Source organism: Homalodisca vitripennis, chromosome X (assembly GCF_021130785.1).
Source record: "Homalodisca vitripennis isolate AUS2020 chromosome X, UT_GWSS_2.1, whole genome shotgun sequence".
Classification (NCBI taxonomy): Eukaryota; Metazoa; Arthropoda; class Insecta; order Hemiptera; family Cicadellidae; genus Homalodisca; species Homalodisca vitripennis.
The window spans coordinates 31408817-31420937 of NC_060215.1; the positions used below are offsets into that span (position 1 = coordinate 31408817).

Below are 12121 nucleotides of genomic sequence, written 5' to 3' on the forward strand. Positions count from 1 at the left end.
AATACTGCTGTGAACAAATAGATCATTATTGTTCAGCTCTTGACAACTCTCAGGCTGCTACATTTTTTTCACACGAGGTGACCCTTGGGTATCAGAACTGTGAACAACAGTGTCAATTTTGTAATAACAACAAACAACATCAAACCAATCAGTTTGTTGTTATAAATTTGTGTTTTGTATCAACAGCAAACCATCATTGACAGCAAATTTTTATGAAAATAGTATTCAAAAGCTGATTATTTGGTATGGTAAATAAATGGCTTCAAAATGTTAGAAGTTGATGTAGAAGTTTGGTTTACTATGTTGTTATTTTGTTTCACCAAAATAGTACTTACAGAACACAGAAGAGATTTTTAGAACACTGACGTCAAATGTCTGAAGCTGTTTCTACGCTAAATGCGGAAAAACTTAAAAGTGACTTTGACACCGCCGGTGGCTAGCTAGGCAGACAAATATTCATTATTACAAACAACTACACAAAAGTAACAGGTTTAATGACAGCTGTATCATACAATGATGACAATTACTGGAACTGATAAAGATAATTATGTTGTAACAGTTATCACTATATCATACAGCATTTTTGTTGAAAGTTATCACTTAGCAAATTCATATTTTTCAAATCTATGTTAGATAGGGAGAATTGAAATTCAGTTTTTCTGGCCTCTATCAAAGAAACACAGTATTTCTGAACATGTTTTTATGTTCTGTTTGATCTGGAAAATAATAAAATGGTGAAATGTAATCCCGCAGGCAGAGCAGCTGAATCAATTCAGCCCCCTAGCGTCAGAAGTGCATCATGGTAATTCAATCAGAAGATAGTGATAGTGCATTGATTGGACAATCCTCAGATGTTTAATATTTGTAATGATTCATTTAAAAATATAATTGACAAAATGAGAGGAGAACAGCATATATCTCAAACAATTAATATTGTAACAGATTTTAGTATTAATTTTTGGGTATATTGTGGCTCAAAGTTGACGTAGGTTATTATTAGTTATAAACAAAAGATTAAGAATAATTTTGGGAGAAAATAATACAATGAATCTTTGAACTAGAATTATTTTAGTTTAAAATTTATAGACCTGAAGTCCAATATATTGGACTGGACAGTTAGCTAAAATAACCTCAGTCTGTTATATTTAACATCTGCTATTTTTAAATCGGAAAGTTACTATACAACACGCTCAAGAATCTGTCAGCAATTTTAAAAGATCTGTCTAAGGAACTTCACAAAATTGATTTGAAAGAAATAAATTGTTTGTCATCCTTGTTCAAATTGAAACCGGTTTGATGTAAGATAAACTTGTACCAAGCAGGGGTCACTTCTGACTGGTTTATACTTTGTAGTTGAACCCACAGTGGGTACAGCAAAAACTGATGTGTTACTTAAATCTGGGCAATCTTATGGATGTCCAGGAGCAGCACATTACTAATTGCAATTGTCGATATTCTGGGGTGCAAGGGCAATGTGATGTCTAGTCTACTGTGGGAGATGATTGTTTGAGTTAGTGGGGTTCGTTCCCTAAGAGTCAAAGGTTCTTGCCAGCCTAGACATAAGGGTGTGCCACCCCTTGCCTGCTTCGACTGGAGAGGCTGGTTCAGAGTTGGCTTCCCCTTCGTCCGAGGAGACATGACTTGAGATTAGTGCCATAAATTCTTCCTCATGGATCTCGACAGGAGGCGCCCTACCCACAACCTTACCCATCCAGAATATCCTGTCACTCCGGAAGCAGCGCAAAGGTCCTTATAGGACTAGGTGCAATTTGAAAGTTTCTTGTCCAAGGACAACCAAATAAAAGATAAACTTGTTATGTTACAGATGTTAAGATTTCGAAGCAAGTGGTACACTCCACAGCTCTGAGTGTGATCAACAGCCATCGCAACAAAAGTGCACTGCAGTCGGCGGAGCAAGCAGCACTGCCGGCAACGCAGCCTGCAGCCCAGGCTCAGCCACCATCACACACTCAGAACGCTGTCAAATCAGGTAATCCTATGAGCAACAAAATTATACCGCAGCAAACCAATTAAAACTCCTAGCATGAATAAACCACTAAACTTGGTTTATTGTTTCAACCATTTTGGATTTCTTACAACATGCAGAAGACATTAAGTGAACAACAACAATAAATGAACAAACACAACACATACAAAGCATGCTGTATGCTATGAACAAAATTTTTAATTGTATTAGTTTCACAAGAGACAACTCATTTAGTGCTATAAATTGAAGCACACAAGTTGTGAGCACTTGGACTGCTCTCTTTAGGGGCTTAAGTAGTAAATATCTGAACGGTAACAATCAAATTTACGTAGGGCAGCTCTAGCGTCAGACCTCAGAAATAACTTAAATACTCCCCCGGACCCAAGTACATCAGTATACCTCATCCATATGAAAGATTTATTTCCTTTGCAACTAGTACAATCAAGGAAAAAAGACACAAAAACATTTAATATCAATAAAAATGTATGTGGTATCTCAATTATATCCATAACTTCGTTTCAATATTATCCTGAACTGTCAATTTTATTTTTGACTGTTTGATGTTTCGAACGATTGACAATTAACTGTATTGAAACCAGATTAGCAGTTTTAGTAACAGTGTAACATGTTCATACACTGGTATTTGCAAATACATAATAGGTAATAAATCACATTTATTTAGAAAAAAAAACATTATTATAAACTCATCCTTATAACTCTGCTTGTTGACAGTTCCAGAGTTGAGTCAAGGAGACTACACGGTTCACAACTCTCCCAAGACAGTAACCAACAACAGCCATCGCTCTCTCACAAAACTGCAAAATGCTGTTGGTAAGTAGAAGAGACAAGTTTCAATTAATTGGTGCTATATTTGAACAAGTTTAAATTTAAATATTACTAATTTTTAATAAAAACACTACTTTTCCAAATTGTTTATTTTTTGGACAAGGCCTTCCGAAACCAAAGGTTTCATCTTCAGGCAACTCCACAAATAAATAAACGCTCTGTATAATAAGTAACCGGACTGAGCCTGCCCCGCTCCGTCAAAGCGTCTGCTAACCGGTATCTGGTGCTGTAGTGGTGGTGGGGGGTCTAGTGAAAGGGAACCGGGCTGCAGCAGTTGCCTCCAAGCGCTTGAAGAGTTAGTATCGAGCGAGAGCGGAGTGCATGTTCAGTTACCCCCGTCGGAGTGAAAATGGAGAGTACGATCGAGCAACGTTTTAGCATTAAATTTTGTGTCAAACTCAAGAAAACGGCCACGGAAACTCTTCAAATGATTCAAGAGGCTTACGGTGAGGATGCTCTGTCCAGAACTCAGGTGTTTCAGTGGCACAAAAATTTCCGGGAGGGCCGCGATGATGTCCATGACAAACAGCGCGTCGGTCCTTCCATCAACGAGTCACACGGACACAAATGTGCAAAAAGTGCGTGATGTGTTGAACAGTGATTGTCGTCTGAGCATTCGGGCTATCGCAGATGAGGTCGGAATTGATAAGATGACCGTTCAAAACATTATTAAGAACGATCTGGGCATGAGGAAGATCTGCGCGAAGCTGGTACCCAAACACCTGACTGATGAGCAAAAGAAGCGTCGTGTTGCTGTCGCTTCGGAAATCCTTGATCGACTGCAAACCGAACCAGAGATTTTCAACCACGTTATTACAGGAGACGAGACGTGGGTTTTTTTAATACGATCCTGAGACGAAGCGGCAGAGTTCGGAGTGGCACACACCGGACTTCTTTCTGTTCCCCAAGATCAAGAGACACCTTAAAGGGACGCGGTTCGGGACTCTGGAAAACGTTCAACGTGCTACGATGAGGGCTCTAGACAACATCGAGGTTGCCGACTTCCAGGGAGCGTTTAGGGAATGGAAAATACGGTATCAGCGTGTTATTCGACTCCAATGGGGACTACTTTGAAGATTTCTAAAGAAAAATTGTACATATTTTGCCAATAAAAAATTTTCTGAAGTCAGTCTGGTTACTTATTATACAGACCCTGTATTTATGGATGACTGTGACAAAATTTATATTGGACAAACAAAAAGAACAATAAAAACACGATTTAAAGAGCATTTGTCACACACAAAATATGGAAGAGTTGACAAATCTGCTGTAGCCAAGCACTGCATTGAATCAGGACACAGAACATCAATTAAAAATCTAAAATTAATAAAAGAAATAACAAAACCAATGAACTTAAATGCTTGGGAAACACTACACATAAGCAGAAATAAAGAAAAACTCATGAACAATGAAGAGGGTCCTATTGAAAATTCCAGTCTTTTTTCTTCTCAATTTATTCAAAAATTAAACTCTAGTTAAATTTAATTTCTCATACTGGCTGAAATATTTCCAAAATGTTTGTATTTACATTTTTACACCATATGTTATTTTAATATTAATTGTAACAAACAATATGTAAATATTTATTTGTGGAGTTGCCTGAAGATGAAACCTTTGGTTTTGAAAAGCCTCGTCCAAAAAATAAACAATTTGGAAAAGTAGTGTTTTTATTAACATTTAGTAATATTTAAAGAATTTTCCAATTGCTCCAAGAGTCTACAAAGTTTAAATTTCTCGTCATTCAATAAAGTAATTAGTTTCTTACAAAATACATTATTAACGTATTATTAAAAATATATAATTAGGTATTTTTAACCATTTCGATTCTTTCCCTTTTGACTTCCACCAAAACAAGCTGATTAATAATTTTAATTTCTTTTATAGGAACATTTTTTATTGATTTCATGAAAAACTAGGGTTGCATGTTTGTACAACAGTGTATCTTGGCTCTCAGACTAGAATATGTGATTTTGAAATGTATGTTTTTTAATTAGTTAAGTGTGAATACAACAGTAAATTTTTAACTTTGTACATAAAAATTAAATACTACATAATAAACCCGTATAATACTGATTCAATATAATGATTCAACTTCAATTGGGATATGTCAGTTCTAATCATCGTTGTTTCTAATTTTGAATTTGATTCCGATTCTAGTTTAAAATAAGCTATCCAATTAAATTTTTTAGTTATACCACATTGCTTTAAATTTGTTGATAAATTGCAGCAGTAAATGTATGTTCAACATCTTGTTTAAAACAGTGTTGCAAAGAACACATAGAGGAAAATATTAACAGTTTTTGTCCCCCACAACTTTCTAATTATTCTAATACACAAACACCTCCCTTGAAAATCTTCTATGCCTTCCCTGGTGTAAGATATAATCTGAAAGGTTTTACTGTGATCTGCCATGTCAAGATTTACTGATTATCCACTGAAGTTATGCTACCTGGGATTTCGGTACTTCGATGTAATACGTTATTACAATATTGGTATTCAAACCAAAGTTTTTTAAGTAAAGGTTGAGACTCGTGTGGAAGTCAAGTATGTACCGAGTTTGTTGTGTCCAGGGGTGGACAGTGAGACGACTGTGAGCAAGTTGGCCAAGTTCCGAGCTTTGCTGGAAACTACTTTACTCAATCTGGATGACCTGCGGCACCTCAGCTGGTCAGGAATACCTGTGGAGGTGCGACCCGTCGCGTGGAGGCTGTTAGCTGTAAGTATGCACTGAGAACGCGTAATAATGCCATTTCTAACTGTTTTCCTGCCTGCTCAGTTTGCAAACTGAGTTTTTCGCAACAAATATAATATTGATATTTATAATAAGAGTATTACAATTTTACCATTGATAGCTTTTAGTATAGGAAAAATAACCTTCCAACACTTTGTTTGAAGTTTGTTTTTCACGATGGAATGATTGTAAAGAAACCAGGATTTTTTGGAACATTTGCTATTGTTCAGTGATACAAAAAGTCAGTAACACTACGTTTCACACTATGTGGGATGAAGCCAACATAATACATCAGAAACCCCATTTCTTTAAAAAGAAATTAATCAAGGCTACATACTACATTAAATTGGCAGACCAATCAATCAGTCAACCATCAGTCGAGATTCGGCCGTTTTGGTTGCCAATTCTGAAAAATGAACTAAAATGAAAACCTAAAGTATCAAACAGATTAGATATTTGTAATAAACCAATGCGGAGTTACAGTATGGTTTTAAGAAGTTTATCTAGCAATGAACCAATAATAAAAAAAGGCCCACTTCTGTTCCCCTCTTTTTTACCGCAATCTTTTTCTGCCGTGACAATTGCCATTTGCTATTGGTCCCTGGTCAGTCGTACGTGGTTGGTCGGCGAATGCAGACCTATTGTGACCTGTATTCTGTAGTACAGTTTTAATAATTAGTGTTGTTTTTAGTTTTTTTTATTAAGTGCATGTTTTGGAGTTAGTGAAGTTAACACACAACATGGTGGTTGTGATTCCTGACTTACGTGTCACAAAGCTCTGGAATAATTTGTTTAACCTAGTTTGTAATTATGTGTCAGGTTAGTTATCTACCTGAAGAAGAGATCAGATCACTGAACGATGACAAATGTCCGGAAAAAATCCTGTTTCCTTCATAACCTTTCTATTCCCCAAGAAAACCAAAACTTCTGGTTGTTCTTTCCTATATTGCATTAACCACTTGCTGGGAAATGTTCTTTCTCCACATTTGGCCAGCTGCATAATAGAGTGGAATACATTACATAGGTTTGAATTTGTTATACAGTAGTCATTATTGACTACTTTGATTGTTAAAACTTTAAAACAAGTGGTCTATTTATTTTACAAAGAGCATAAAATAGTTATGTGAATCGGGACCATTAAACTCGTGGGACAAAATTCGATCAAAACAATCCAATTAAGACTCCTAGCATTAAAAAAAACAAAACTTCAAAATAAAAAATCACAAATATTTTATATTAACCCTAGAACTGGCAATGGTGTCACTCTGTACTGGCGGCTCTATTTTAACAGTCTCGTTGGTTGGTCAAACACAATGTGGTTGACCCGTACTACGTTCACGTCAGCTGTCCAAAAAAAACGATGTTTTACGGTAAACAAAGAAGACAATAATCGAAGTAAAAACATTAAATTGGTACTATAGTTATTGCTCTTCCAGAATATATCAAATAAAAATCATTTATATGACCTTAATTGCCTAAAATTTCAATAATTGTACATGTCTACTTTGGCGACGAATATTCGTCCTTGCCAAATTGGACGGGCCTTTGGCGACGAAAATTCATTTCATACCAGCTCTAGGGTTAAAAGTATTATAGCATAATATTGAGAACCGCTAAAGTTTATAATAGAAATAAAACAAATACTAGCCTTACTGACAGACAGGGAAATAGCAATAATAAGTTAAAGTTTATCAGACATGCTTTACATACTCTCATAAACATTGCAATTAATGTAAAAATAACACGGTAAAAATTAAAAAAATTATGTGAAGACTACTCTTACTTAACAGTTGAATAGGAATTTGTAGGCACAATTCATAACAATTATTAAATAATTTAATTTAACATTTATTTACAATAAAGACATGCCATCGAATAACAATTTGGCCATGAAATCAAACGATGTGTTAAAGATAACTCGATGCCTATCTATTACTATGTCACCATAGCATGTCTAAATTCAATAACATCTTTAAAGATGGCTTAGACATCTTCAAAATCTCTTCTCACATCCAAAATCATCTGAATAGAATTTCCACCATTATCTTGGTGACTCAAAAATTCTGTACTTAAAAACGTGTTAAATTTTATTTTAATTCATCAAGGTTTTGTTCTAACTACTGTCACAAAACTTCACTTGTGTTGGAATTTTTTTATTGTATAAAAACAAGAAATTAATTTTTGTTGCGATTTATTATTATAAAACATGACAAACTTTAACTTAGAAAAACATGTATACAACTCTGATTTACATTGACAAACTTTTTACTATGTGATTGTTATTTCTAATTAAGTGTTATTCTGTCCACCATAATGTTTTGAGGTCAGTTTGTTAAAAAAAAAAAAAAAAAAAAAAAAATCAAATCAAATCATTTATTGCCAAACAACTTTTCAGTACTGGCATTTGTTGTGTTTTCTCCTAAAGATAGTTACAGTTATTGTACTAAAACTATCCTTTACACTAAATACTAATCAATATTAATACTAAAGTTTTGACATATTAGCAATTTTCTGTAATGTGGAAAAAACCATATATATTGTATTAACATTGGTAAAAGCAAAATAGTAACAACAAAAAATTAACCAATAAAAATCAACAAATAACAATTAAAAACTGAATGTAAAAAAGTCTCCTATGGAATATACAAATTTTTCTGTTAGTTTATTTTTAACGTGTCTTTTAAACGAATAAAGAGGGAGTTTTTTTTATTTCTGTCGGTAAAAAGTTAAAAAATTCTTATACTGCTACCATAAAAACTTGATTAAGACTTGCTGCATGTACAACAATTGTTAATTTATTTGTTCCATAATCTCTACTAATACAACCATTTATGAAAGCAGTATTTTTGTAAATCTGTATTTCCTAGGGATATCTGCCGGCAAGCCTGGAACGTAGACAAGCTGTGATGGAAAGAAAAAGACTTGATTACTGGAACCTTGTGAAGCAGTATTTCGATACTGAGAGGGATGAAACGTACCAGGATACTTACAGACAGGTACTGTCTAAGGTGTAGATAGTTCTTAGTTTAACACTTTTACATATTGCGAATGTTGAATTTAGCTCCAGTTCACCTTCCTCTTACGTGGAGCATCTGAAATCTGATGCTGTTGCAGACTTGACTCCTGAAATCTGAAATCATGTTCGTCTGAAGGACAATGTTCGTCTGATCAATCTGTAAGCAAATGTGGATTAAAGAGATTATTTTTAATGCTCATATCATAGCGGTATGCTTTTTTGAATAAAAAACTCATCCTCAGTGTGGCAAAAGTAAAACAGGTGGTGGACAGTTTTTTGAATAAAATGTAAACTATTAAAAAAATTAATAAAATCTTTTTTGAAAATATACTTACTATTTGTTACTTTAACAAAGGAATGCATATCTTCATGAAAGGGCAAATATGAAATATAACAAAACTACTTTAGTGTTCAATGTGTTTTAAAATATTTATGAAAAAACCCATAAAAAGTATTTAACAAGTGGAAAGTAATTTCTCTTTTAGAGTATACATGAAACATTAAAATCCATGAAAAAGAAAGTGTATAAGGATAAACACGCACTAGCACGGCCAATACCAAGACCAAGACCACGACCAAGAGTGTGCAGCCAGGACAACCTGAAATGATGTGGAGCAACGCGCACTAGTCAGACCAAGACACGACAGACGCACGACCACAGCTGTACGCTCTGGTCGCACAGACCAAGCGCGAGACCGGCTTGACGTTGCGGCCAGGCTTCCATCAGCTGTTATAGAACAACGCGCACTGGCTATGGCCAGTCTGCGACCAGGAGTAGTTGAGAGAGGTTTTGTGTGCGATTGAGTTGTTTGTGATTTGTGAACAAGTTTAGTAGACAATATTGTAAAATGGCAACAGAATCAGTGTTTGATACAGACCGTTACCTTATTATTAAACTTACCTTAACGTTACTAGTAGTTTTTCTTCATTTCCAATACACAAGCACATGGCAGTATCAGTTCCACTTATGTGAGGCGCAATTTTCACTAACAGTTCGTCAAAACTTTTAACACTCATCCGTGTGTAGTTAAAAAACTCTTCTTCATGCTCACGTAAATTAGCATAAAAACTAACGGAAGTACCCTTTTAAAAGCCTCTCTGCTCTCAAAGGGTGTATCCAGTGTTTTCTTTTACCTTTTACATATTTACGGTACACATACACAGCCACTGCTATTTCCTCGACATGCATTTTCAGACTGACTGTTGTTTTTAGTACATTACAATACTGTCTTGGTCTTGGTCGAGGTTGTGGTCGTGCTGTTCCAGACCAGTACTGGTCTTGGTTTTGGTCGTGATCTTGGTCTTGGCCGTGCTAGTGCGCGTTTACCCTAATACTTGTAAATTTCTAAACATACTATTTATTATTTTAACGTAATTATTAATTTATTGTAATGAATAATACAAAATACATTTGTTTTTAAGTATTAATGGTTTCATAGTGATTGGTATTAATGAACTGATGTATGGTAGATTACATTCTTTCTAAAAATATTACAATGTGTTTTATTTAGATAAAATAAATAATTAGCAACAAAAATAATATAACGTGGCATTTTTTACATATGACTGTTCTCAAGTAGAAACTAATTGAATTGCTATAAATACTATATACTATGCATACTTTCAACTAACTGTTTTAGTAAGATATAATACAAGCCAACAGCAAATGAATGTTTCTTAATGAAATAAAAAAGTTTATGGTCATAATTCCAAGAATTGTCAGAACTAATTATGATGACTAATAACTGAAATGTGGGAAATGAACATACACATCATACCGATCTGTTGATTAAAACCATTTTTTCATTTTATTCTTGCAACTAGCTTCCAGTGTGTAGATTTACTCACAATCTATTTGTTTTTGAGGAAATAACACTGATTCAGTGGTGTCATTGACTAACTTTTCAATGTATGAGTGTGTTTTCATTGCTGTTTACATGATGAAGTTATTTGAGTGACCGAGTATAGCTTGTTTCGCAATGGGGTGCTGTGTGAATCGTAGCTAGCTTAAATCCTCAAGACAGTAGAGAGGCTTTTAAGAACCTGGATATATCACAGTGGTGTCTGTTTACATCACTGAGGTAATTCAACAAGCCTTAAAGGGAAATCTTTGAGGAACTACAATATCCATAATCATCAAACAAGACATGGCGATGACTTTAATTTGTCACAGATCAGCTCTATTTGCAAGGAATCCATCTTATGCTTGTGCCAGGCTTTACAAAATGCTACCAGAAGAACCCATGGCCCTCAGGTTTTGAAGAAGAAAATGTTCAAGTAGCTAGTGGAAAAAACTGTTTATAGCCAGGAAGACTTTAACAACACCATTTAGTTTAACGACTAATAGAAGTTAATATGGATTTATTAACTTCTATTTGTAAATAATGTATTAACATTATCTTTATTCTAAATGAATATGAAAATAAAGAATATTGTCTACTGTGTATTAGCTGTATATTGACATTTTCTAAATTGCTCAGTACTGTTTATTGTAGTAAAAGATTTTAACTGTTGAGAAGAGAAAGCAATTGTTCGTTCTATTAGATGTGACATGTTAACCTACTGGAGTATACATGATTACATGATTGTGCTCAATCTGTTCTGCAGATTCACATTGATATTCCCCGCATGAGCCCGCTGATAGCACTCTTCCAGCAAAAGACTGTCCAGGAAATGTTCGAGCGGATTTTGTTCATCTGGGCGATACGCCACCCTGCTTCCGGCTACGTCCAGGGCATCAATGACTTAGTTACTCCTTTCTACGTTGTCTTCCTTCAAGAGTTTCTTCCAGCTGGTGAGTGTACAAGTATCCATCTGGAGTGAGGTCGTCGTGATCTTACAAGGAGCATTTTCCTTCGGTCACAGAGATAAATGTGACAGCGTCAGAAAATTGTGACTACTTCAAAAGGGAGCGTTGAGGGTAGTCTGGGGAATGAAACCGGATGAAAGCTGTAGCGAACAATTCCGATCAAGTTGGTCCTAACTTGTCACGTCAGGTTGTGGTTGATAAATTGAGTCTGCATCCCGATCACCATCATTCTCAGAAAAGTTACCCACAACAACGTATTCGGACAAATCTAAAATTGATAAAATGTCCTTTTCTTAGTTGTAAACAGATTCCTGCCATATCGACTGAACTACATAAAAAATAATTGTAGTAGCAACTTCTAACACGCAATTTAAAAAAACTAGAAAATAATTACGTTCTGTTTCAAACATCCAGAGTGTGGTAGCAATTAAACAGCACTTCTGTGGATTTTAGTAGTTCACATAAAAACTACTATAGGCCAATGTGTATCATTTTATAGCTGTCAGGCGTCATGTAGTGAAGCAGCTGTTTGAAACGTGTTAACACGGTCGTGGCAGTTAAAGGGTAAGAAATGGCCATTTGGCCGTAGCTTTGTCTACATAAATAAAGAACTATTTTTCATACTTGAGTTTTAACCATAGAGTCATCCTTGTAAGCTGTTTAAGTAGTGTTTTTACTAAGTAGAAAGCAAATTTCATAGTTGCATATTGTTCAGTTAAGGGCAGTCTGACA

At 35.0% G+C, this 12121-nt stretch overlaps 1 protein-coding gene across 2 annotated transcripts in view; it reads left to right on the forward strand.

Moving 5' to 3' along the window:
* The window catches only part of LOC124368884 (TBC1 domain family member 22B), a 37050-nt gene that overhangs the window by 12998 nt on the left and 11931 nt on the right, over positions 1 to 12121 (forward strand). For both annotated transcript variants that reach the window (XM_046826382.1, XM_046826381.1), the window contains 5 exons: positions 1826 to 1990; positions 2720 to 2818; positions 5404 to 5549; positions 8432 to 8560; positions 11188 to 11374. In XM_046826382.1, coding sequence (XP_046682338.1) covers positions 1826 to 1990; positions 2720 to 2818; positions 5404 to 5549; positions 8432 to 8560; positions 11188 to 11374 — 726 coding nt within the window. The remainder of the gene's footprint in view (positions 1 to 1825; positions 1991 to 2719; positions 2819 to 5403; positions 5550 to 8431; positions 8561 to 11187; positions 11375 to 12121) is intronic.